General features: G+C 35.4%; 2 protein-coding genes across 2 annotated transcripts in view; both read right to left on the minus strand.

The window, feature by feature from the left end:
• The window catches only part of stl (ADAMTS metallopeptidase stall), a 50,549-nt gene extending 27,038 nt beyond the window's left edge, over nt 1-23,511 (minus strand). The window contains exon 1 of the mRNA XM_028169518.2: nt 23,193-23,511. Within this exon, the coding sequence (XP_028025319.2) occupies nt 23,193-23,276 (84 nt within the window). The 5' untranslated portion in view covers nt 23,277-23,511. The remainder of the gene's footprint in view (nt 1-23,192) is intronic.
• Nucleotides 1-27,909, minus strand: part of LOC114239479 (PX domain-containing protein kinase-like protein) — a 146,776-nt gene that overhangs the window by 43,447 nt on the left and 75,420 nt on the right. The gene's annotated exons all lie outside the window — the stretch shown is intronic.

Consider the following 27,909-nt stretch of genomic DNA (forward strand, 5'->3'; position numbering starts at 1 on the left):
ACAAGCCTCGTTTGAAGAAGGAAATGTTATAGGGCTCGGGAAACATCGTTAACAGCTTAGACGTATTCACGAAATACTTCCGCATTACAAAAATCAAGTCGAGCAGACCACCAAAATTGAAGACTGTCTAATCAATACGCCATAAGCCATACGTCACCATCAGCACTAAACGAGTACTTCCTGGGATTGTTGTTTATATTACTTTCGATTAATCAGAGGTTCGTGCGAAAACAAGCTATTGTCAAATTAATGCCGAGGTCGCTTCTCATAATCCAATGACGGACAAAAACAATAGTTTCATTCGGATATATTCAAGGCCATTGTAAGCTTTCCTTTAGAAAAGCATTTCGTCGGGAAGAATAAATCTCAGATTCGAAATCTTTCTCGATTTCTCTTAGAATTTTTTTTTTTTTTATATTTACTTGCTATTAATGAACTTCATTGTCATAATATAAAAAACAATAACGTAATGTTAACACTTTTTTTGTGATTGAAAGATTACTGTTGGCCCGGAGGCCTTTCCAGTTTCACTAGGACAGGTGGGCGAGCAAAGGCTCAGCCAGGAGGGGTGGGATATGCTAACAACTGCCCGAGCGCCTCCGAAGGAGACCTAGCAACTCAAGAGCAATTGCTTCGCGAACGAATCTACTACCGGATCGGAATCGCAACCCACTGACAAGATCCGGCGAGAAACTCAGCGGGCTGATGCATGGGTTAGGTTACACGTCGACCTCTTTGTCGAGTTCGACGAGTACACTTACCGGGGTTCCTCAACCTGCTCCTAGTGTTAGAGCTGAAGGTATCTTGCATTAGAGTTATTGGATCTGATGGATTCGTAAGGACGTGTCATGTTAACATTAAAAAGTGATTTGAATCTTGAAGTGTCCGTAAGGAGTGGTCGAATTTCGATTACTGTACAAACACATAAAAATCATAAAGAAAATTACGTTCAAGACTAACTAAAGACTTAAGATTCGTGAACAAAACGCAGTATACTAGTATTGAGATAACCGATCTTAATACCCAGCCTTTGTTCGATGTGTTTACAACAATTAAAACATCAGGGAGACGATGCGAAACGAAAAATGCAACATCTTTATCGCCTTTAGGAAACGAATACAAAAGAACTCGCAAAAAAAAATATCCTGAGATTATAAACTAGACATGATCTGCGGATTCACGCGCTTTATTTTTTTGTAAGTCACATTCAGAGAATTTTCCGGTTATAGTAAATAGTTGCTAATGTAACTCTCTGGTCGATAACAGATAGCTAATATATTACATACGATAGGACATGTCATTTGCCATGATAAAAATTATCCTATGCCAATACAATTTATAATCTATTTTTGTTCAAAGCTCCATCAAAATCCATCCGGTATTTTTCACATTAAAGGGAAATAAATATCAATCCATGCTAGCAAACTTTGGCATTTATAATGTTAGTACAATTATTTTATTTGGATCCAACTTCAAACATATGTATATGCTATGTGTTAGAGTAGAATATAGAAACGCCAGTGTCGTTTACCAATAACCTGGACTCCGAGAATGCAAGCGGTATTCCGTAGTGCAGTAGTAAAGATCATTATTTGAACAGACTTGAATTGAAACAACGAACAATACTATGCAAGATAGATATAACTAATCCGTTTTAAATCATTTTATTTTTTGTATCAACTCAGGGTAATGCAGAGAATGTATGCTTGCTAGAATGATGACTACCTACACGACTAAGAAGAATGCACACATGAGAGTGATGCCTATTTGATGTCATCAATAATTATTATTATAATAGCTCCTTATATTCCGATAGACACCCTTTATTACCACTCTATACAGCGTGCGGTAAATACAACGGCAATCAATGTGCAACCGAAACATGTCAGGTATAATATAAACAGTCTTCTGTTGACTGCGAGAACCCACCTAGTCTGACCCTGAGCTGGGATCAGATGTTGGGTGAGAGAGCGCTAAGAGAGTCGTTGGGCGGTTAGAGTTCTAAAAACATCCTTGGGCCCGCGTTCTGCTCCCAACATCTGCAGACTGTCAATTCCCACATACTCTCTGAGCCCAGGAGGTACGGCCCCCTGTCCGAAAAAAAAAGTACAAACACTCATTTGCAAACGAACTGAAGTGAAACTTTCCGCAGCTAAACATAACTAAACTTAAGAATACACTTAAACAAAAATATTAATGAAATATCTAAAGCGTACTGCTGTAGCTATGTGTAAATACATACTATTTTAGTAACTATATATTATAACTCGCATAAAACCGCTTCTTTATGTTAAATTCAATTAGAGTTATTCAATGAAAGTAATGTTGTAAACACGGCACAAACAATAAATCTCAACACGGACGGGCCGTGAACTCTACACACAATTAAAATTATTATATTTTTTACGACATTTAGATAATGCATACATAATTTTTGTCGATTCCGGGTAACGTATTGTCTTCATAACGATGGTAAACGAAGGAAGTTGAAAAAAGTGAGATCATTGATAGCGAAATAAAATTTTGTTGGAGGTCTTCAGACAATCCTACACAAATATGGTGTATCTCAATTAAGCTTAGTTCATTTGCTATACAATAAATCGATTTTACAATTATAAAAATCTAAAATTTTGCTCACGTCTTACATTAATTGGTTTCAATATTAAACAAGCTCAGAAACACTAAGCGTCTGATTGAAAAGATATATTAAAAGTTACTACAATGGTGAAGCCTAAAATGGTCTTTTATTGAACGTTATTTCAACCTATGCTTCAGACATGTAAGTATTTGGGTCAAACCAAGCCCGTTCTCATAGTATATATTAGGCTCTAAATCTGTTGCTGTCTCGAAACTATATTTTAAAACATTACGCGAAATACCAATTTAATTGAAGTAAAGCTTTGAAGCAATTTCGTAAGAATTCATTTCATATACCACAGTAAATGCTATAAAAATACAAACCTATTCCCGCTGTTCTTTTTTTATTTATTGCTTAGATGGGTGGACGAGCTCACAGCCCACCTGGTGTTAAGTGGTTACTGGAGCCCATAGACATCTACAACGTAAATGCGCCCTCATCTTGAGATATAAGTTCTAAAGTCTCAGTATATTTACAACGGCTGCCGCACCCTTCAAACCGAAACGCATTACTGCTTCACGGCAGAAATAGGTACCTACCCGTGCGGACTCACAAGAGGTCCTACCACCAGTTCATACTGTATAATTATTTTTTTAATCTAAAATATATAAAAAACGTGTGCGAGTACTAGTAGCAATGGATAAACAAGATAATGATCCTTATTATGATATCCGGCGAATAAGCCTAGCAGAAATCTAAATAAACATAATTAGCTTTCTGTGTTAGCAGCACTGGGACAATGCTACAAGGTATGAAATGGAATTTAGTATTAAATCAAGACTTTTTTCCTAGTGATGATGTATATACATATAATAGAAAATAATCGGGGTAGATATTTATAAAACTTTAAAAAAAACCTAACCGAACGGTGGGCGATGCGACTTGCCTTGGGTAATATTGATGATCGAACCCCGAAATTTTAGGAAGACGACAAATTCTGTAAAGAATGCCTTTCTACATCGTTCTTCTTAACATCTTATAAAGGCAAAATCAAACCGGCCACGCGAAATTAACCTGTAACACATTAAGAATACAAAAGCATGCACTTGCTAAAGTGCTCTAGATCTAACGGCTACACTGGATCACGAGCCCAAACAACATTTTGCCAATTTCCTGTAGCAAAATTAAAACGTTGCCAAATCGAAACCAGTTCAACGTTGGTTGCACCTGACACGCTATGTTATTAGTTTGTTATTTTTGTGTTTTTCGACATTTTTACACGTACGTATGCTTTTTAATTGTTGATTTTTATAGTTAATTTTAATTGGCTACTTAGAGTCTTGCGTTTCCGTGCAAATAGGCAGCGGCTTGGCTCTGCCCCTCGCATTGCTGAAGTCCATGGGCGACGGTAACCACTCACCATGATCGTCGCCTACAAGGGCAATAAAAAAAAAAAAAATTTAGATCTAGAAAAATCGCCTCTTATGTTCCTAATTTACGGTTTGATAACAAAAACAGACAATAGAAAAAGATTCAATTTTATACTATTATAATTCCATTCAGAAAGGATGTCTGGTTGAGATTTATTAAGTACGCTTTAAGTTTTCCAATTGAAGATGCTTATAAAACTATACTATTCACAAACGCTCTAAATTAGTGATCACTTTATCAGTACCAATAATTATAGGATTAAATAAAAAATCTTGTTCGATTGGCGATTGAAGTTTCATTATATTAGGCAAAATAAAGCGGTGTAGATCACACGGTATCTTAGCCATTGTCGCAGCTTATCATGCAAACAGAAGACATGCCTCGAGGATCTAGAGAATCATGCATAATGAACAGGTTTTATTACGTTCAACCCATAGTTAGTTACACGCTGTGAATGCCACTCTAATGTTATTTGTAACGTAACGAAGACTATACTTTCCTTTATTAACCTGATTTCAGAATATGCTTGTCTATTTGTTACTAAAAAGTATAACGTAAAACTTATATATACGTTCAAGAATTTAAGACTTTAGCTATGTTTTTCAGTATATATATATACTTAATTTATTATTAAGTACCACATAATATAATAATTGCTACACTTTTAGATAAGCAGCCTTTTCAAAAATAAAACTTTTATTTGTAAGACTTACGTACGCCACATGAATCTACATCAATCATTGTAAATTATATATTCATATCACACGTTCACTTCGCCATGGTCACATGGATATTAAAAGTTTTAACTAGACATCTAAGATACCATTATTTCCGACACTCTGTGCAATAAACAGTTCAATGGTCTATTCGTAATTAGCTCCCGTATTTAGACATGTATTTATAACACATACAAGTATTAAAGCAGATTTGTGTTTTCAACTGATTTTTATTAGCATTCGAAGCGTCAATAAGCTAATTGGTATACCGCTTTTCAAATGCTGTTGTCTTTTCTTTTATCTTCAGGTTTAGAAACGTTTTCAATAATGAAGGAAGAGCATCGTCTAGTAAGAGTGAAAGCCACAAATCATAATTTACCTAATTTAAATTCTAAGAGGTCATGCACAGGTACAATAGACATCATTAGACATAATACAACAATAATCGCGTTAAGTCTGTCTACTCCGTTAAGCACAACATCAAATTGATGAAAATACACTGAAATTATAATACTAATGTTGACGTCCTTAATCTGACTAGTGACCACTTTCTCGCTAAAGCTAGGACTAGACCACAAACGAAAATATGACTCATACAAGCCATAATCGGCGAAGTTAATAATAAGCTGTTCAAATTTGATTTTTTTCAGATCGAGTCGAAACAATTGCTAAACTGTCTCAATTAGAATTATCGGTACCTGATATTTTAGAATTCAATCCGTTTTTAAGTGATAGTAATGAACGCAAATACTAATTGTTGTTTAGCAATTAGAAACCATTACAAGTAGTAAATTTTTAAACAAATCAAAGCTTCAACGGCAAGCCGACCTTAAAAGGAGGTCGAACTCAACCCGCATTTCACTCATATCGGCCGTAATTAAGTGCATTTAACAATTAAAATACGTTATGCTCAAACTATGTAGAAATACGTTGCGACATACGCACTTCCATCGCTTGGTTAAGTATAATTGAAGATGGCAGTGTACGATTGAAGATAAAATAGCTCGTTACACACGAAAAACGACGCTCCGTTTTAATATTTATGATAAATAATTTGCACGCGAGCAGTGTAGTTAGGTCACTATTTCATTCGTGCTATAAAAATAAATGGGTTATATTCTTATTAATACGCTTTTATTAGCTTCAGACGTATGTATGTATGTTTGTAACGGAATCTTTGAACATGATTTTGACCTCCTTCAAAACGTCGGATGAATTCGAAAGGACAATGCCCAAAAGTGGGCCAACTTTATGTCAAAACTATTTGTACTTGAAAAACTATGCCTTATTTTTTCACGTTGTTTAGTTTATGTATCAACATTTCTTTCAACCTGGAATTGTTTTACAAAAAAAAAAAAACTTATTTGATAACATCCCAAAACTGAGTGCCATCGTTTTTAAATTCGCCAATAGGCAAAGGGCTTCTTAGCCTATAAAGCCTTATAGTAAACCTTTAAGCTGCCAAACGAAAGAGTTGTCTGTGACTTGAAGAACAAAAAAAAAAGCTAATGGTTATAATTCACAGACTTTTTAGTTTATTTTTGTTCAATTGTATATTGTAATATTGTAATAATAATTATTACTTAAAACCATGAAGTATTTAATATTTTTAGACATTATTGATTCCATTAGTAAAAATCTCAATGGCCTCTGGAGTCATGGTCCAGACGGCTGGCTGATCCTTCGGCTGGTCGTAGGACCGTCGAGGCGATTCGCCCGGTCCTTGTGGATTGGGTGAATCGTGACAGAGGACGCCTCACTTTCCGGCTCACGCAGGTGCTCACTGGGCATGGTTGTTTCGGTGAGTTCCTGCACCGGATCACAGCCGAGCCGACGGCAGAGTGCCACCATTGTGGTTGCGACTTGGACACGGCAGAGCATACGCTCGTCGCCTGCCCCGCATGGGAGGGGTGGCGCCGTGTCCTCGTCGCAAAAATAGGAACCGACTTGTCGTTGCCGAGTGTTGTGGCATCGATGCTCGGCGACGACGAGTCGTGGAAGGCGATGCTCGACTCGCAGAAGGAGGCGGCGGGGCGCGTGAGAGACGCACAATCCCGCCGCCGTCGAGCGGGGGCCAGGGAGGCGGATCTCGCCCAAGCCCTGGCCCTCTAAGTGTTTCGGGTCCCCCTCACATGTCGGTCTGGGGACCGGCGAGGGGGGCCTAAGAAGACGACGTGCAAGCTGCTCTGCGCGCGTTTTACGCAAGAGCATCCGGGTGATGGAAGGCCGGCTATCCTCGACCCACGCTGGTTCTGGCCCAGCGGGGTATTCCGTAGGGTAACTCACTCTAACCGGCGCCATCTAGGCGGGCTTCGGACAGTCTGCCAACCGAGAGGGCTGGTGGTCGTGGCGCCGACGACCGCCATTCCGGCGTCCCGAGGGGGAGGGTGATGGGAGAGATGTGCTCCGCACTAAACGCTTCACTTTCCCCCCTTTGCCTTGTCATGAGTTCTGTCTCATGCGAGGTTTGGACGTTGGTTGTTGAGCGACAGGAGGTTTTAGTCAGTTCGACTCTGACATACCCCGCCCAGTATCCCCAGAAAAGGGCGGAAGTCCGGCGATTTCCTCCTGACCAAAAAAAAAAAAAAAAACCATTACTCTATTCTTATTATATATGATCAGAGAGTTTTGGCAGCAACCCGAGTGAAGCGTCACTTCAAGTTTTATTTTAATGTTTTTTTTAATAGTTTATTGTGATGTATAATATATAACTTGGGTGTTGTTTTGTGTATTAAACGTCAATAATCGTTGTTCACGATTATTGAGGCAGTGGAATAAAACTGTGGCTAACATAGCAGTGACTTTTTTTTTTATCCAAGATAAAAGGTCTGCGGAAATTCACGCTCACTCAATGTGCTATTTCATCGAGTTGACGTCAAAACTCCCAAAAAGCAATAAAAAGAGATACAACAGCTTTTTATTGAAAAAAAAAAATTTTACTACGACAGACTACGCTGTATAAGCTACGCTCTTTGCCTGCTTATTGGCGAATTTAAAAACAACAACAACAATATCGTTGCCGGCTTCCGGATTTTCATTTAATTTTATTATTATTATGAGGATATAATAATAATAATTTTATTATTATTATGAGGATATAATAATAATAAAATGTACACAAGGGCTTATTTCTAGCAACATTAACCACAATTAACTTATTTAATACTATAAATAATGATGAGAGCAAATATTGATTTCGAAGAAAACAATTAACAACTTAATTTTGGCTGCAGAAACAAACAGATTTCTCTTAAACCTGGGTGAGAATATGAAAATCGTTTTCTGAATATGAAACGATATTTCTTTGTCTATCAAATTAAGTTAAAACCATCATGACCCGACAACTTTTTTTAGGGGCCCAAACGCCCTAAGAAAATGGGCATTGTCCTTTGGTATACTTTGGTATGTTAAGGACCGATAAAAATTCAATATAAAAAAAAATGAAAAAAACTGAAAAAATTTAAATACTTCTAAAAAATAAAAAATTAATAATAGTTTAAAAAAAAACTAACAAAATACGCTTTTATAGAAAACCCAACTAAAAAATAGAATTTGTTTTTTAATAAATTTGAATTAAAAATGGTGTAAGAAAAAATGATTTTATTGCAAAAAGAAGCGTGAGGTGTATGGTATCAGTAGTTATAAATATGTTCATAATATTTTATGAACAGATATGGTTAGAAGGGTTATTTTGATAATATCTTGAAAAGCACCTCACGCTTTTTCGATTCCTTGACTTCTTGCTTCGAATTGAAAAGCGTAATTTAAGGAGCTCAAATTTGTCCAAAACTTGAACACGAAGAAATAAAATAACTTACATAATAAATTTAATTATATTTCAAAACGATTTTTATTGTAAAAATTCATATAAAATTAATACATTTTCCTACTATAAAGTCAAGTAACAAGGAAGAGACTTCAAACCGATTTTCATATACCTAAACGTGAAAAAAACGACCTCCACAACAAAATTTAAGTTCTTTAATAAGAGGCACAGAGCAACGCGGTGCCAAGTGTAGACCTATCAAGAATGTCGGTGGATTCATGAGGCATGCAGACTCAGTCACGATATCGATAGTAATATTATGACATTTATTATTTTCGAACCGGTTTTGTGATCTTGCGCTTTGTCTATGCAATACCTAATGCCGTACAGAGTAGGTGTGACAGATTGAAATAATACCGTGTGCAGATCGAGGATATTGCGGAAAAATAATTTCGAATGGAATCTATTGTTCAGTTTTGTACGAAACTTGATAGAACTTAGTGAGTAAAGACTTTAAAGACAAATATGTTGAGTTAACTTCGCCAGGACATCGCGTTATTACTGTACCTTAAGTAATCCATCGACACAAACGAATGAGTTTCTCGCTGGATCTTCTCAGTGGGTCGTGATTCCGATTGTTCGGTGATATATTACCAAACACCTTTATCAGCATAATTCTCGTGACGCATTAACTTTATTTCCACAAATCGTTAGTGCACGATCAACAGCCGCGTCACCCGAGTGAATTCATCTTTTTTTTTCTTTTTTTTGCTTTGATGGGTGGACGAGTTCACAGCCCACCTGGTGTTAAGTGGTTACTGGAGCCCATAGACATCTACAACTTAAATGCGCCACCCACCTTGAGATATAAGTTCTAAGGTCTCAAGTATAGTTACAACGGCTGCCCCACCCTTCAAACCGAAACTCATTGCTGCTTCACGGCAGAAATAGGCGGGGTGGTGGTGCCTACCCGCGCGGACTCACAAGTGGTCCTACCGTGGTACAGTCATCTTCTTCTTTTTCTCCACCTTATTTCACTAGATGGGGTCGGCATAGCGTTTTCTTCTATTCCATTCTCTTCTATTAGCCGTCATTTCAATACTCACTCCTCTCTCCCTCAGATCGTCATTCACACACTCCATCCATGTATTCTTCGGTCGACCTCTTCCCCCTCTATGCTATGAATGTTATGCTAATATTATGAATGCACCTCACCCGGGTTCATTCATAGCATTAGCATTTCATTGATTTAATTAATTATTTAAGATAAATATCTTAACAATAAACCTTTTTAAACAACAGACCCTTTAATAACAATCTCACACTGCACCTTACACCGATTGTGTGGTAGACTTTGCGAAGCACTGCTCTTGCTAGGGCTGACCAAATCGTCTGCGCAAAGGTGGAACAGCCCCTTAGGCTATCGGCGAAAAGGAAGGGGAAAAAACGGTGATTTTTTTTTAAATTGTTTGTGGAAATTTCAATGAAAAAAATGAAAATAGTCGCCTAATTGCATTATTTCCACATTAATGTATATACCGTATTTGACTAGCTATTATTTTAATATATATCATTTAATATGAAGTAAATTCAAGTGCACAACAATTTATCTATTTCTCACTCATTTGAATGTCTGTTTGGTAGGAATCAATAAAAATCATCTATATTAATTTTGATAAGATGCATCAATTTTCGATTACGTAAGTACCGTTCCCTTAATATCTGTATAAACAGTTTTCCCAAGTTGAACGCCCTCGGTAACGGGTTTCTGAATACCAGTAATGCCACGTTTCCTCCAAGTTCCGCACTCCCCCACGAGATCAGTGGACACGCTTCGGAGACGCGACATGCCATCTTTAACTGGACATGGCACGCAATGTCACGAGCGTGGAAAACTTTTTTTTCAATCAACTCACTTAGTGAGTTAGTCATCTATTTGTTTTTTTTTGCTTGCTCTCTATTTTATCACTTTTATTCGTAAACTTTATTGTATTTTACTGAACATATTTGTGATATTCGAACTTGAAAATTCCGGTTATTTTCATAATAAAAATTTAAACAAATTAATAATTTTAAGTGACAGAAATAAAAATTAAATTAATGGAATCCTAAGTCACATTATCAGAAAACCGCTGCTGTTCAATCCAGTGTTTAATTTAAAAAAAATTATTATTTCTCGAATTTTCCAAAATATTTTTTACGATTTATGTACTATCATATTTAAACATTAAGCGTATTTATTATCTCCATAGATTCACGGACCATTCATGGACCACCAAAATATAATATAATAATTACCTACTCTCCACCGAGACATGACGACTAATATTTTTATTCGTTAACACTTGGATATCGTGTTAACCTACTAACATACAATAGCTTAAAAAGTATTTATTGACAATTACATTTCATACCACACAGAGCACATAATACTGACCACATTTTGTGGTCAGGGTTGTTTAACTTGTGTTTTCAATTTGACGATAAGAGTGTCCCAAGATTCTGGAAAACTTGAAATTAATTTTTATATCAATTTAAATAAATATATTATAAAATTTTCCATGCTTGACAAACTCCACATAATCACATGGTTAGTTAATGTTACTTTTATTTACGAGTCACAAGTTCACCGCACTTAGGTATAGCAAGATGTATTACACCCATTACCATTATCCGTAACGAGAGCACATTTACATAACATTGCTGATCGCTAGGAACTTGTTTCTTGGTTTGTATAGTTATGCAATGATCCTAAGCTTGGTTTAATTTGAGAGAATAGAAGAACAATTGAAAGCACGCCTGCGTAAATAAATTTCAAACTAGTCGTTAATTAGCAAACTAGTAATCATAGGCCTTTGATTTCAGGTCATGCGTTCAAGACTAGCAACTTATCGTACATTTAGTAAACTAATTTTTATTTATATTCTTTATTAAATATATATACACGATGAGTTGAAATATGATGTATATGTAAATATCAAATAACTCCAAGAATCCAACTAGGGACTAATTTTTAAAGAAGATTAACTTTATAATTATTCATATCTACTTATATTCAATTTTAGTGTAAAATAAGACATAAATATATCTAAACAGTTATTTTATTCCACATAAATATTTTGTTTACAATTTAAATTTTTTATTTAAATTTTGCTTTCTCTGCGTGTATAATTAATAATTATATAAAAGAGCTATTTTCACAGCCAGATGGCTACCGTTAAAATTATGTTTGTCAACACAGCCTTAAAAACGAAACGGCATTAAGAAATAATTCAATTATTAAACCTACAGAGATTTTGATCGACTTCAACAAGACAATAACTTAATAAGGCATTAACTTTGTTGCGCCTTTACTCTCCCGTGGTCGACCCTTATACTTTAAAAACTAATAATAAACCACACTTTTGTTTAAAAAAATGCGATAACAAAGCGAACAAAAAAAATAGTAATTATAAATTTATTGTCGAAATTAATGAGGTCAAAGTTTTAGAAATATTGCATTATGAACAGTCCTTGATGCATGTGCAAATTTTACACGTTAATCGGACGTCTTAAGCTTGATTTAGATTACGTTACAAATTTCGTAGCATAAATCGTAAATAGATACATATAGGTCAAGCTAATAAAAACGTGTTAAAAAACTAGCACTAACTAGTATTGAAGAGTTCAATAAACTTTGTTTGAAATAAAATAAAATAAAAACACTTCGGAAGCGGTCAACTGCAAGTAGTACTGCAAAAACTCATTTATATGTATTTAAAACGCAGTAGCGCTCAAAAAACACGTCAATGCGATTTTACGTCTTTTTTTCCCCAGCTATTTTTATTTGGTTGTTAAAAATGCTTTTTGCGCTTTTGTAAGTTATCTTTAAATTTCTGTATTGCGAAATTTTGTACTTTTTTTTAAATTTCGATTTGTTGGTTCGAATATAATACTTTCTGAAACTACGTATCCACACGCACAAGCATGGCGCGACAAACGATATGACTCAATAATTGTAAATAGACATGCTTTAACAAAAACCGACTTCAAATAGAAAAAAAAGATATTCCAAAAAAAATTTATATACACTAATAACAATAATCATCAAAATCGGTTGGCGTGATATTCAGTTATTGAGTTATTCATGTATATGTCGCGCACGTACTTAATGCAAATTTAAGACTTATATGGTTTCCTCATGGACACCATTATCAGAACTGGACTAGATTGAAATGGGACCACACGGTAAGTGTCATATCAGCTTTATAATAAATAAAAAAAACATCAAATCAAAAGTTATGAGGTAACAAACATAAAAAAAAACTTACAGTCGAATTGAGAACCTCCTCCTTTTTTGCAGTCGGTTAAAAAGGCTTGAGGCCTCAGTACGCTAATTGTGAAAGCAAATCATTCGAAATTCGTAAATCATTACCTATTTAAAACGATTACGATATACTTTAAAACTCGGTCTCCATCCATTAAGCATCGATGAAGTCTATTTCAAACTGTTCGGATTTCCACCGAGGGAAAGAGTAAGAGATTTTAATTATTCAGAGCGACGCGGTCAACAAGCCTTCTGTAAATTTCAAAGCAAATAACAATTTAGAGGTTTAAGTTCTATAATTTCGTGGTCATATTTACAGATCGTATATTAAATAAATAAGGTTTAGGTTTCTTATTTTTAGAATTAGCAATTTGGATTTTATAATCTTATAAGTAGACGAGCCATACTGTATGTACATACATATAAACTTGTGCACAGACACAGATAAACTATCTTGGCTAGCGCAAATTATTCAGAGAATACAAAACAATTGTTTTCATTTTTCTATAAACCAAATAAAATATTTTTTATGTATGAATGTAAAGCTGTGATTTACATCGTTTATGAAAAACGTCAGTGTCATAGATATGGATAGCTAAGACTACCCAAATTTAATTACTCTTCGAAAACCTTATTTAAAATTTTCAACGCCATCTTAATATTTTTATCATTGGCAACGATTTCTTTTGAATGTTGAAGTTCGTTTGTATAGTATTCCAACAATACAGATTAGCTTTCATGCTTCACTTCCAATTTGAAATGTGGAATTTCCACATTTTCATCGATGCATGTTACATTTTATAAGGCGAAGCTAGCCTGTCTCGATTAAACTTTCCCTCTCAACACCATAAATCCGTGATAACGCGACTTTCTACACATATAAACAAGGAACCAAACTAAATGTATTTAATCTTACATTCACATCTCAGTCGTTGCGTTTCGTTGAAAGTAATGCATTTTCCACACGTAAAATGCACTTTCTTATTGTTAACAGAAGTATGTTTTTTAATTAGATCTACATTGTTATTTTTGTGATGATGTCTGTTCTTAGAATATTAGTGTCGAAAAGTTTGAGTTGCGGTTAGATTTATTTGTAGACTTTCTATTATGATACATCGTTTTAAATATTTGCATTGTACTTAAATGTGAACGTGTCTTGTAGCGTCTTATTTGCAGTTCATGAAAGAAATACACAAATGTAATTTTGTATTTTCTGAACTTCAATTATTTTTGAAGAGCTCTTAATAGGTTAACCTCAGAACGATTTCAATTTATTAACGCACATAATATGTAATAATTATTAAAGTGTTTTTATGTACCCCGAAAACGTCTTTGAAATCAGAAAGCCATAGTAACGACCGTATGATTTGTGAAACTGAAAACATTGTTTTTGATAGCTATATACTAAAATAACCCTTACAGATCAATTGGATCTTAAGAAGTGAAGTTTGGCAATGAGTTTTAACAAAACACGTTATTAGCTCGGCTCTGCTTGTGTTACTTCACAGCGCGCTTAAAATAATGCTAACACGTTGTAATTGTATTGCTTCGATCCGGTAATCACAGTATTAGAACATGGGAACATAATAATGGGCCCAATTGGTACATAGCGTGCGTTGACACCCGCACCATGCGACCTTTGAAACGCCATTAGTAACGGCTCAACTCTCTACGAAACTAAACGATGACTATTTCATGTAAAATTTGCCTTTTTTTCGACTGTTTGTACAATAATGCATACGTGACTCAAAAATATAATGAGTTTTGTTTTTCATTAATTTATATGCAAAATCGGTGCTCGTATTCCTTTTTGTGGCTTTAGATGGGTAGAACAAATTCACAATGAGTAAGTCTTTTAATAAGTTATATATAGAAGACACATGAATTCACCTTTAAGATTTAAGACACACAAAGCGAAAGAGAAATGTAATAAAAATAATGTTCCACTAATAATTGTGATAAATTATACTTCGACGTTTGAAAACAGTAAATGAAAGAGGATTTTGGAAAAATCCTTGAGCAATTTATTTAACGAAAATCGTCATTTGAAACCGTTTTTCTATATTTTAGTTCTTGGGTTATATAATATTAAAGTTGTTGTCACTGATGATTAAAATACTCGAAGTTTTAAAGGTGACCTAACTGATATTTAGATTTTGTTATGACATAAACTCATGGCCCACTTAATGGTGAATTGTTACAGGAAACAGTACAGATTAAAATGCCTATGTAGCCACGCACCATAAGAGATGAGGTTTGTCACTCAAGTGTGTATAACGGCTGGCTCAATGATTCAAACGTATGACTGCTTCGCGGCAATAATAAGCAGTGCGGTGGTTCCTACCCGTTCAGAATACGGTCTACCCACCGAAAAATATATATATTAGATTGTTAGGACAGCCGTTATCCCATATAGTATGGTTGTAGGGTTGATCGCGGGAACCCCCCTACTCTGACCGGGTCCTAACCCCGGACAGAGATTGGACGTCGGGTGTAAGAGTGCAGGGGAGTCGTTTGGTGCGGTAGGGCCCTAAAAATACCCTAGGGCCCGCGGTCTGCTCCCAACATTTGCAGTTTGTCAAGTCCCACAAACCCTGCGCGCCCAAATACAAAAAAAGGGGTTATCCCTTATGTTTCTAATTGAGCGGTGATATAATTGTAAGAATTAATATAAGAAACCATAAATGAAAGTATAGTTTAACTGTACTGGCCGCGTTCACACAAACAAATATGTCAATATGTTGAGATATATCAGGTGCTAAATCTAGCCATTGTTCGTATTCAACGCGACAATTTGTACGTTACAATGCCCTACTAGGCATGTGGGTGAAACAAAACGAAATTACCAACAAAACAGTGTCTGTAAATTCGGGTCTGTTTTACATATTTCTTCTGTTGGAGGAATTTTCAAACGAACTATCACGAACACCTTTTTTTTATCTTTATTAATAAATAAAAAATCTATCTCATCGCCTCAGATTCATTTGTAATTATGACATTTTTATTAAACGAATGAATGTTTTCAAATTATTCTTCTTTTCGTGAAATTAACAGTGAGGCTAGATTTTACTGATTTATGCCACGTGGTTCGTCAGGAACATCAACCTCCACGACGACCTAGACCTAGAGTCCATCAGTAAGTAAATAGACGGCATCAATGCACCATTTCGATAAAGCGGCACGATACGAGAACTATCTTATCGCGGTCGCTGATAACTACATTCCCGATCCTGCGGACCGAATGGTAAACAGTCGACGTCGCCCAAAACACGTAATTTCGGATCCTACCGATCCGCTAACGGTGCTTTTAAGTAGGTACGCCAAGCACCGGTCATCGTTCTCGTCGAATCCGTCGCTTGCGACGAAGGGCTCCGCGAGTAAATTAATCCACAGATACAGCCCACTGAGTTTCTCGCCAGATCTTCTCAATCGGTCGCATGTCCGATTCGGTGGAAAATTCTGCGAAGCACGGCCCTTGCTAGGATTCGTGTTAGCAACAACGTCAGGTTTGAGCCCCGGGGACTCATCTACTCACCGGTGACGCTGATATGGTCTCTCAAGACCATCAGCTTAGGTAGGAATTAAAAAAAAACTGATTTGGAGGAAAACAATGAAGCTAAAAAATCTCCAAAGCAAACTTATACGAATCGTTGCTTTCAAACTGTTTCTACAATTACACTTAACAACTTTATCTTGCCATCTTTTCGTCAAGAAACAGCAATTTTGGATAATTCCTTTGTCACATAATCATCGTGGTTCCACCGCGACGAGACGGCTCGGAGAGAATTAATTTTGAACGGTGCTCATCATTTATGTACCGTTCTGTAATTTCTTTGAGTTTCAATGTGACAAGAAAAGTTGATTTCACTACGAATAACAGTAAATTAGAACTGCTGCGAACAATAGAAGAGTTACCGTTACCAAAAAAAAAAAATAAGTTCAGAATTGATAACTTACTTTGCGCCCTGCAATATTATTCATACGTAATTCTTACACGGCCAAGAACTCACTTTTAAACGCATGTGGTAGGTAGCAACTTCATAATGGATTAAAAAGTTGGTTTTGACAGCTTTCAAAATTTTCTTCTGCTCAAGCTATTTTCTATGGGTCGTGCTACCGATATTGCCGCACTTTTTGAAGTGAAAGAATTTACCTGCTATTTAAAAATTAATTTCTTAATTTCCATTAACCGCCCGTTCTAAAGAAGTCATCAGTCCAAACGAAGTTCCCAACAGCATAGATAAATTGCTCAATACAATCGCTTTCTTGTTAGGCAACACAGCCTAGTGTAAGCATATTTTTTGACAACATAGCCTAAATACTACATTAAAATTTGATCACTGTGCCCATGATGGTGGATCGGTGGGATATTTACCCCACGCGACTGTTTAGTATTGATGACTGTGAGGAAACAAGTGCACGCTTTTTTTGGTATACAGAATTATTTCGATCACTAATAACTTCAACAAAATGCATGGGTGAGTCCGGAAAAGATTTGCTAAGAACTGCGGGAGCGCTGAAGGACGCCTTTTTGCCTTATACTTAGTAGGCAGCAGATTGACTGTGGGGCTCTGATTAAGCCTTTTTCCTACATTTGAAATCGACATCTTTGATTCCTTTGTGATAGAAAGAAGGATTGTACTGGCGCGTACGGGCTCACAGCCTTTATAACTAACAGCTTTGGCAATAGTTGGTAAACAAAACACTGTTTTCTGTTTAGATACTAATAAATAATCACTACACAGCGAGAACAACAGGTAACGCCTTAAAATAATACAGTAAGCATCGCAGAGGAATTATTAAAACCGAAAATAGACTCTTCCACCTTATTCGGCCCCGACAACTTGGCGAAATGATATACCCTGATATTTATAGTTATAAAACTATATAAAAGATTACTTCAATTAACATAAAAATTGTATTTACATAATTTTAACGCCACATTAAATGAACATAGACCGTAATTAATTAGACACACCATGTTAATTTTACTTAATATTGAACTCTTATATTTAAGTAATAATACAACATAAAAAACGTTATTTAGATACGAAAATCTTACGTACAATAGGAATAATATCGAGAGTAAAAATGAAACCCGTAAAAATCGAAATTTTCGTAATTACTATTCAATTAAGAGTATTGAGTTATACCAGCGAAACCGCTCTATAAGCTACTAAATGTCCTTGGCCTGTCAAGAAATAACGTAAATTCTATACTTTAAAGAACATCTAAATTTACACTAGTAGGTTCTTATCGAATTTTACTAGGCAGGGAGAGGAATGCGAAGAATGGAGTTTTTTTTCTTTTTTTTTCCCTACCTATGCTGATAGCCTTGAGAGGCTATTTCAGCTTCACCCTAACGTGTGTAAGTGAGCTTACGGGGCTCAAACCGGAGTGTTGCTAACACTGACCCTAACAAGAGCAGTGCTTCGCAGAATCTACCACCGGATCGGAAACGCGACCCACTGAGAAGATCCGGCGAGAAACTCAGTGGGTTGTGTCTATGGGTTAATGCGCTCGTCGAGCCCTTCGTCGCAGCGACGGGTTCGACGAGGACGGTGACCGGTGCTTGTGGTGCCTAAAAGCACCGTTAATGGATCGGGAGGATCTATAATGACGTGCTTTGGGCGACGTCGACTGTTTACCATTCGGTCTACAGGATCGGGTATGAGAATGGAAGCGAGCGTAATGCGCATTTATAAAGAGGGGTACCTACGCTAGGGTTGTAAGTCCACTGGCATTCTTCAATTTCTCTCTCAGCAATACGATGAATCCTGCACCTGCATAGTGAATCCATAGATTGCTTAAATATTCGTCTCATAGACCTCAAGTCTATCAGACGGGTGGCCGCATGCACGTTACCATGTCTATTGGTTACGGCAAACTTAACATCAGATGAGCAGTGAGCTCGTTCACGCGTCAAGCAAAAGAGGTTGAAATTTGCGAAAATACCTACAATAATCAAATCAATAGTCCCCAAAACAGAAAGTGCGGTTTTGTAGCTACTACATATTATTTTTATTCAAGTAGGAGTTAGTTTCAAATCCATTAAATGGTATTCTTGACGGCTTCGCAGCAGAATAGCGATAAATCACCTAGCACGTGCAACATTATGGATTTAGTGTCCAAAATCATATTTACAACGAAAGCTAGACTCCAAATATCCTTCAACTATGAACTATAAAACAATTGTCCTACATTCAGTGACGATGACAGTCGGCATAAATCTAAATGATCGTGTTTTGTTTACCGATAGGAATGCAACTCCTTTTACATAGCATTGAAGCATTATTAATTTATCGTAGCGATTTCCTTCAATCGTCAGTGAACTGGTTAAATGAACAAACACATTGAAGGAAACAATTGACATTTATCTCAAACTAGCTGACCTGGCAGATTTCGTAGTGCCTCAATTGATAAACAAAAGACCTTTTGTATACTTTTGTATAAAATAAACATAAAACAATCAAAAGTAATCCGTCCGACGGGAGACACATCAAAGCATTTTCATATTTATCTAACTTTTAAACCTTCTCTGGACTTCCACAAATAATTCAAGACCAAAATTAGCCAAAACGGTCCCGCCGTTCTCGAGTTTTAGCGAGACTAACGAACAGCAATTCATTTTTATATATATATAGATAGATTTCGTTAAAACTCAGTAAAGTATTAACATAAACAGTATCTCGGTTCTCTATCAGTTCAAATAATTCAAATTTATTAATGACTTGAATTCTTTAAAAAATTTAAAGGGTAATAACCGTCAATCTTCACGTAGAAATTTAAAATAAAAGCGGGAACTACAATAGCTATATTTTCTTGAACAGACAGCCAGACAAAAATATACATACATATGTATGTTCGTTGTAATGCACGAAAACGCTTTGACATAATATTTTGTTTTTAAATTCGATCGAAATTATATCAAAAGTCGGACAAATTCCTACAAAACACGTCAAGCCTAGTTAGTTACTTTAAACCTGTTTTCGATATCTAAGCTGTCTGAAAATCATCTCTATGTCTTTATCTTGAAAGCCTTAGCACACTTTTGCACAATCACTTACCTTTTGATTACTAACTTGGTCACAACGTAAATGAGATAATTTAAATGAAAAAAAAAAAAACAATTTACGAGCTACCGATCTATGATTGCTTAATGACATTTCAATGTCTATAAATAAGAGAAATTTGATTGAACAATCAAAAAAATTATTATTCTTGGCGAACCTTAATCAGTTTGCGGTTTAGATTTGATATCTGGTTGAATTGTTTACGTAATAATGTTTTCAACATTGTTCCACGTCTGTAGGTTTGATGGGAAAACGCATCTCTGTGCAATAGTAGATTGCAGTTTTGCAAGAGCCTTCATAGGATGAGAATGAGTTAGTAAAATCATAGTCAGCAATTATGTACGTAAGTATCTAATCCATAATATGTTTCATTTCAGTTTAGTTTTTTTTTATTGCCTTTGTAGGCGGACGAGCATACGGCCCACCTGATGGAAAGTGGTCACCGTCGCTCATGGACGTCAGCAATTTAGTTGCAAATAATTAAAAGGCTCAAAAAAAATACACGATTAAGAGGTTCCGAGTGATATTTTTGTCATGGATTCCCTAACTATGGCTATAGCATTATCTATACCATCGATAGAAATAATCAAAAGCATTCAAATTCTTCTACATAAATAACCATCGTAAACATAACGAGGGAGATTTTCGGCAGCTGTAATTTTGATTATTAAAAAACTATGAGATTGCTAACATAAACGTTCGTAATATGTTCATTGTAATTTTGCATTTAAGAATAAAATGACAATAATAAAACTTCAGTACACGATTTTCCATAACCGGACAGCTCGCCGGAGCCCAACAAAAACTTTGTAAAAATCAGATAAAATCCAACTAAACCAGTCTTATATCGTAAGAGTAGTTCACCTTACATCCTGTAATAAAGTTGTTATTTGATGTTTTCAAGTACATATTCTAGGAACGCAGCGTCTGGGCAAAAACTACAGATTCCTGTATGCGTGTACAATTCAATTATTTTCTTCAATTTTTGCAAGTCGTAAACTTAATTAAAACTGCTTCTATTTTAATGGTATGGATGTATTATGAGCCCGCACGGGTAGATACCATCACCCTGCCTATTTCTGCCGTGAAGCAGTAATGCATCTCGGTTTGAAGGGTGAGGCAGCCGTTGTATTGTAAACAAAATGAGACTTAGAACTTATAACTCAAGATGGGTGGCGGCATTTACGTTGCTGATTTCTATGGTCTCCGGTAACCGCTTAACACCAGGGCCGTGAGCTTGTTCACCCATTTAAGTAATAACAAAATACCAAGCTGTAAAACTGTAAAGTATTTAACATGTCTAAAGTAATATAATGACGACGATATAATGACAACGATTCGACGAAATGAATCCTACTAATATCTAAACGTTTATTGAAAATAAATGTAACTAACGATAATAAATAGAATAAAATATATGATTATCATGTATGATTAAAAATAATTAACTATAATACATATTACAAACTGGTAAAAAGAATAAGACATATTGTAACTAGGATTAGATAGGCGCAGAAACAGAACTGCGTTGTTGAGCAATACACAATTTTCAACAACGAAAAAACGATCGAAATCAGAGGTATCATCGAATTTTGATTGTCATCACAAAAAATCTGTTCCGTACCAACAATTCGCAATAGTTCCATCTATTTGTGTTTGCTGGAAAATGAACTACAATCATTTTCCTAAACCAATGGAGACTGTCACAAAGTGGATGAAAATAATCGTATTCCTTCCTTCAGTAAACCTTCCTAATGTGTGAGACTCGAGACTTTGTCACAAGGAAACAAAGTGTCAATAACATTGCGGATTATAAGCCCTTGTGACCGGACGATCTTAACACTCGTGGAGCTGTGGAGCTTACTATAATACATTTTACACGCGTTGGTCAAAAGTGGAATCAGGGGACGCACTAAAGATTATTAGGAATGAAACTTATAAAAGATGTCGGCAAAATAGCAGTAGCAGCTAAATAGATGGCTAGGGACGTAGATCTTTTGTCTGATTGGTGTTTCTCTTGGAAGATCCTCGGATCTTAAGCTTAGCATATGTATCCTGTATTGTTCTGCACATTAAATTAATGTAGGCTGCAAAATATTTAAATAAGATATGTAGAATAAATTGGCTCATTCCGCCGGGGTCAAGGTCCCGAAGTAAATTGAACAATGAAAGGAATTTATTAAATCAAACCCAACATAGCCGTTGGATCATTGTAACCTTGACGGAAATTCGGTTAATATTTGAGGACATCCGCCAAAACCCACATATTACGTCACCCAACTAGGTCTATAACTTTTTTTAAATGAATACCACGATTACTTTTTAACGAGCAGACGGTTGGTGCCACAAGCAAACGGATTGTATAAACCAATGTTTATTTTTATAGCTTTAGTTAGAGTAACCAGTAAGTCATCTGTGGGCTTAGTGCGAGTTTTTTAACGTTATCGATAGCGTAAACGTTAACTCAAATTTGTATGAAGTTGGAACGTTTACCTGCGTTTGCCGCTAGGGGCGCTGTTCCAAATGCATACAAATTTGAGTTAACTTTTACGTTATCGAGAACGTTAAAAAATTCTAACTAAGCACACTGGTGTTATGTAGATACTATATCGCTATCAACCATCTTGACACATACGGTTATAATCTCAATTGTATTGTAATAACGGCTTCTTACTACTATTTGTGCCCTATCAAATGTTCGAAATCGAAAATAAAATAAGTATTAAATGAAAATTATATTTTTGTTTATCGTATAAACTGTCCTAAACTGAAGCCTGCTGATTTTTTTAGCTTTAACGTAACATTTATATATATATTTTTGTTAATTGCAGAAATAGTGCTGTTTGTAGTAGACGAATTATGTATATATGTTTTTAAATATTACATAATATATTGTTTTGGTTTCAATTTTAATACAGGATGCTGTTAATTCATTCTTTATGTCGTTCGTTAGGTTTACAAATTACAATTATTTTGTAAAATATTCGACGCTCGCCAGGATCGACCCACAATAAAATAATATAATCACATAGTCTACAAGTGTACACCGGTCGTCTGATTTTTCGCGCCAAGAAAATTTCTGTATTCATAAATAATATAATTGTAATATTTATTTAATTTTGTTATTAATTGGAAATGCGCATAGCCAAAATTGTGACAATGAGTGTATTTTATACAAATTCGCGATTAACTCGTATCTAGGTTATCTCCTAGCAATCAAAAATGAATGTAAATAAATAGTATGTATTTTTTTTTTATTCTCAACGGCAACATTAAAACAGATTCATAGCATTGTACATAAAACTATTGCTTTTAAACTTACATCATCCCCAAACTGCTCTGCATTTGTTTTAAAACACCAAAACAATACAACTGCCAAAATCACAGTCCTCCAGCACCGCAACATATTTACAATTAATTAAAAACAATCAAGTCACATTTCACAAAACTATAAATTAAACTATGTAATTAAATGCAAACAATAAAAAGTTCTAAAAGTGACGTTTATACTTCGCGCCATTTATTTTTGTGTTTTCTTTACGGTGCCGGTAACTGATTGATTCGGCCACTTTTTTTTTCAAATTGTCGTAACTGAATTATTGGAGCCAGCGGCATACGTATCGTGGTTCGCACGTTTACAATCGCGGATAGCGACTGCGCGGTTTGATGCAGCTGTTTTGGTACAATTGATAGAAAGGTTAGAGTTGCGACTCTATCGACAAGTTGCAACCGTAGTTCCTAAATTCCTAACCTATATTTTTAGAAAAAACTAGTTGTTTCTGTAAATTGTGACTTTTAATTAAATACATACATTAAATAAACATACGATTAATTTCGATGTTTCATGTCCAATGAATCTGAATCGAAGGGAAATTCTGTGGTAAAATAGTTGTTAGTATGCTGATAATATCAGCATACTAACAACTATTTTATAATATATCTTGATCGCCTCGTTGCTCAAGAGGTTAGTGACCCCAACTTCTGCAATTGTACCTTAAGGATAAGACGCTCAGTTTATTCGTATCAAACCTAGAATCGAAGGGACCGGGAACTGATTCGTTTATCTCTAGTATTAATTAAAAAAACATTTACGTGGTAAAGAAAAATAAATAGTGTCGATTCCATGTAATTCGCACCTCTACTTTTGCAATTCGAACTCGTAAAAAACCATTCTCTAAACTGTGTCAGCTGTTCACGGAGTACGATTTTACTTTCGTTCACATTAATTATAATAATGGTTAAGTATTACGTATTATCTAGTGAATTTTACGGGGTCGAAAAATGTGCCGGATCAAAATCAGATTAGATTCAGATTAACCAAGAACTAAAATAAAAGGAGAATTTGTCTTGATGAATTAAAATGGAATTCTGTAGGTGGCGCTACAAACTTATTTAAGGTTTTTTAGACAAGTCATCGTCCGTCTGACCCGTTAATATAATGTAAGGCAAGCTTGGTAAGTTATAGTTGTGATGCCTTTGCAAAGGATTTTTCTCGGAATTTTTTTTTTCAATAAAAGGTGTTTCGCATTAAGCCTCCTCACCTAATACCCACCGAATGAATTGTGTATGTATGTACAAAATGTATTGTGATTCTAATCACAATACATTTTGAAGAAAAACAAGATATTTCGCAAAAACGTAAACAATAGTGATTCCATAAAATACACTGGTCTTTATTTGATCCAGTTCAGTATCACAAACCTTAATCATTTCTCTTTAACACCTATGAATCTTAAGAAAAACGTTCGGAGAAAAATTATGCGTCTAGCATTGTGTTCGTTACTTTCCGCTCGGCGTGATGCATGCATCCTATCGGAACAGGGACTTCTTAGATCGGACACATTACTAAGTTTTTTACGGCTAAAAGAAATTTGTTTCGGTACTAAACATTCTTTGACTTCTTAAAATTCACTTGTTATCTTGCATTTTGAATTTTTAGGAAACTAATTTAATACGAAATGGGATACAATAAACGTTGAGAACAAAGTCAAAGCAAACCAGTTTTACTACGAGCTTACGATAGTGATTACGAAACCTGAACAAACAATAAAACACACGAATATTTCCTTGAATTTTCAAAAGGTAATCTTGAAGGCGCGTTGAGTGATTTAAAAATTATATTCGGACCTTGAGCGCACCGTTGCACACGCTAAGTACATAATTCATTTAATTTTATCCCATGTTCGTTCTTTAAAAGTATCTCTGAATCTAGACAGTAAAAAAAACTTCAATTGTTCCTCGTAGTATTCTTTTCCGGGAACATATAAATTATTATATTAAATATATTTTTTTGGAGTTTACTCCATTAGAATCGATTTACATATATAGGCCCGGGGTATGAAAATTATGGGGACCAAAATCGTACTAGCATGTCACACGAAATGCGTTATGCGCATTTCGTGTGACATGCTAGTACATGCGCCGGCAGTCCGCCACAAAGCCTCGTACTGATCGCGCGTTTCTCTCATTATTGTATTTTCATATATTTGTTAGTCGTTTGTTTTGTGTCTCGTTAATTTGTTAATAATCTGTAGTGTATCGTGTTGTCGTAATATAGAACTATTTCTCGTATTGTTTCGTTTAATTTTTTATATCCAGTAAACTCCAGTCGTGCGTCGGAGCGGACACACACACTTTTTTTATATTAAAATATAAAAACAGTTAGACTAAACTTTACTAACGATCCAAAATAACAACATTACTTTGTTATTGTTATTATAATTATGAATCAAACATATAATTAAAAAGATCATAAAATCGTATTTAAAAAAATTAAGATAACTACTAAAATCCATATTACCAGTAATAATAATAGTATTTAATTATCTTCGCCCACCTTACTGGAAAGGCCTTCGGTCGACCACTAATCCTTCGTTCCAATTAAAAAAAAAAACTTTTTATTTTGTAACAATCGCATCCACACATTCCCTGTTCGATCAATGCAAGATAGCGTTCGATACGACACATCAGCCGCGCTCCGCCATTGTTGAGGGAGCCTTTCTCCTTGTAAGATATATCGCTGTCGGACCAAAGCATTGTTCTCTCGCACGCGGAAACTAAAAGAGAAAGGGATGTGTGGAAAACTGCTTACTGAACCGTATTCGTTAAACTGAAACTGGATGTGGTAATGCAAGTGTTTTAATTAGTTTTTTTTTTTATATTTTCACTTCCCCCCTTGCATAGGTACTGAAAGAATTTGAAATATCTATAAACACAATGATTTTTTATACAACAGATATGTTATCTTCATAGTAACTGACTCTTCAAATCTGATCGCGCCATATATACCTACCGATATAGTGCACACACATGTTGACAAGTAGCATTAATGAAAAGTACAAAAGATGGGATAAGCGCGTGAATAAAAAAGATAGCTATAATTGGAACGATTGCACTTGTTATATTATTATTGCATTTGTTTAGACGCGACTAAAGACATACAGACTTCTTTTTACATATAAAATATAATTGTATAAACATTAATAATTTGTGGAAAATTAAATACAAAGGGATGCTGACTGAGCAATAAAAATGTTAAAAATACCAATCTACTATCACAAAAATTTGGTTTATAATTCCCAATAATCTGCAATGGATCACTGTGTAGTTGAAGACTACGGAATCTTTAAATATTACAACTTTAAATATAAGTTTGAAACCTCAATCGTATTATTTGGCTTTTAATATCAATTATCAAACACATTTTAGGTGGAAAAATTAAATTAAAGTCAAAACCGTCGCTGCAATTTCAAAAGTTTCAAAAAAAATAACATTGCAATCGAAAACTGGAAACTTCTGGATCAACTAACAAATCCTATCGAACTAAATCTTACCAAAAAGGTTCAAATTCCCCTGACCCATAACCTTGATATTCGTTTAATTGGAGTTTACTCCTTTAGAATCGATTTACATATATAGGCCCGGGGTATGAAAATTATGGGGACCAAAATCGTACTAGCATGTCACACGAAATGCGTTATGCGCCTAGCATGTCACACGAAATGCTTTATGCGCCTGATTGGCTCCTGATTGCGTGATGCGTGCGCGCGCCAATCAGGAGCCAACGCGCGGCCGCGTTATCGCAGGTGACGCCGGGCTGCTGCGCCGGCAGTCCGCCACAAAGCCTCGTACTGATCGCGCGTTTCTCTCATTATTGTATTTTCATATATTTGTTAGTCGTTTGTTTTGTGTCTCGTTAATTTGTTAATAATCTGTTGTGTATCGTGTTGTCGTAATATAGAACTATTTCTCGTATTGTTTCGTTTAATTTTTTATATCCAGTAAACTCCAGTCGTGCGTCGGAGCGGACACACACACTTTTTTTTTTATATAGTTCTTGATAATGTCAACAATGACTGTCTAATGATTAAATTATCGTTCATAGAGAACTAGAGTTCATTACCAAGAAATATAGCACTCCTTTGTTTGCGTATCTGGGTCAGTAGTGTGAAGATGCTAAGTTTTTTTAAAATGATTTTTTTTAATGTGATTGTTAGAATTCTTTCTGTATAATAAAACTGGGTTATAGAATATTGAAGCAAATGCTTGGATTCTTTGAGATATGTGATTGAAGTCACAAGTTTATACATATATTTATACTTATTAACTTTGCGTCTAATCGTACGTGATAAAAAAAGTTACTCTAAAGCGCAATGTCGATGAAGATGATGGTCCCAGGTAGTCCCTGATGGAGGGTGGCGCGATGGTAAAAAGAAGATGACGATACGATGAAGATGGAATCATCTCAAACAACCCCTCAAAGCACAGCCCCTGTAACAACGGCGCATAACAGAGAGCATCCGAGTATCTCTGTAAATCCAGAGCAGCCAAATACGTGAGATAATTATCAACATCAGAATTACCTTTTTCTTTGTGAGATCAAATCAAACCGCATTAAAGAATTCCTAAAATGAATTCTTCTGCTACTCCAAACATGCTTGGTTAGTTAAACACAGCTGGTTTTTTTTTATTGCTTTCTTGTGTGAACGGGCTCACAAACCCACCTGGTCTTAAGTGGTTACCGGAGCCCATAGACATCT

Source organism: Bombyx mandarina, chromosome 19, assembly GCF_030267445.1.
Source record: "Bombyx mandarina strain Sakado chromosome 19, ASM3026744v2".
In the NCBI taxonomy this organism is placed as follows: Eukaryota; Metazoa; Arthropoda; class Insecta; order Lepidoptera; family Bombycidae; genus Bombyx; species Bombyx mandarina.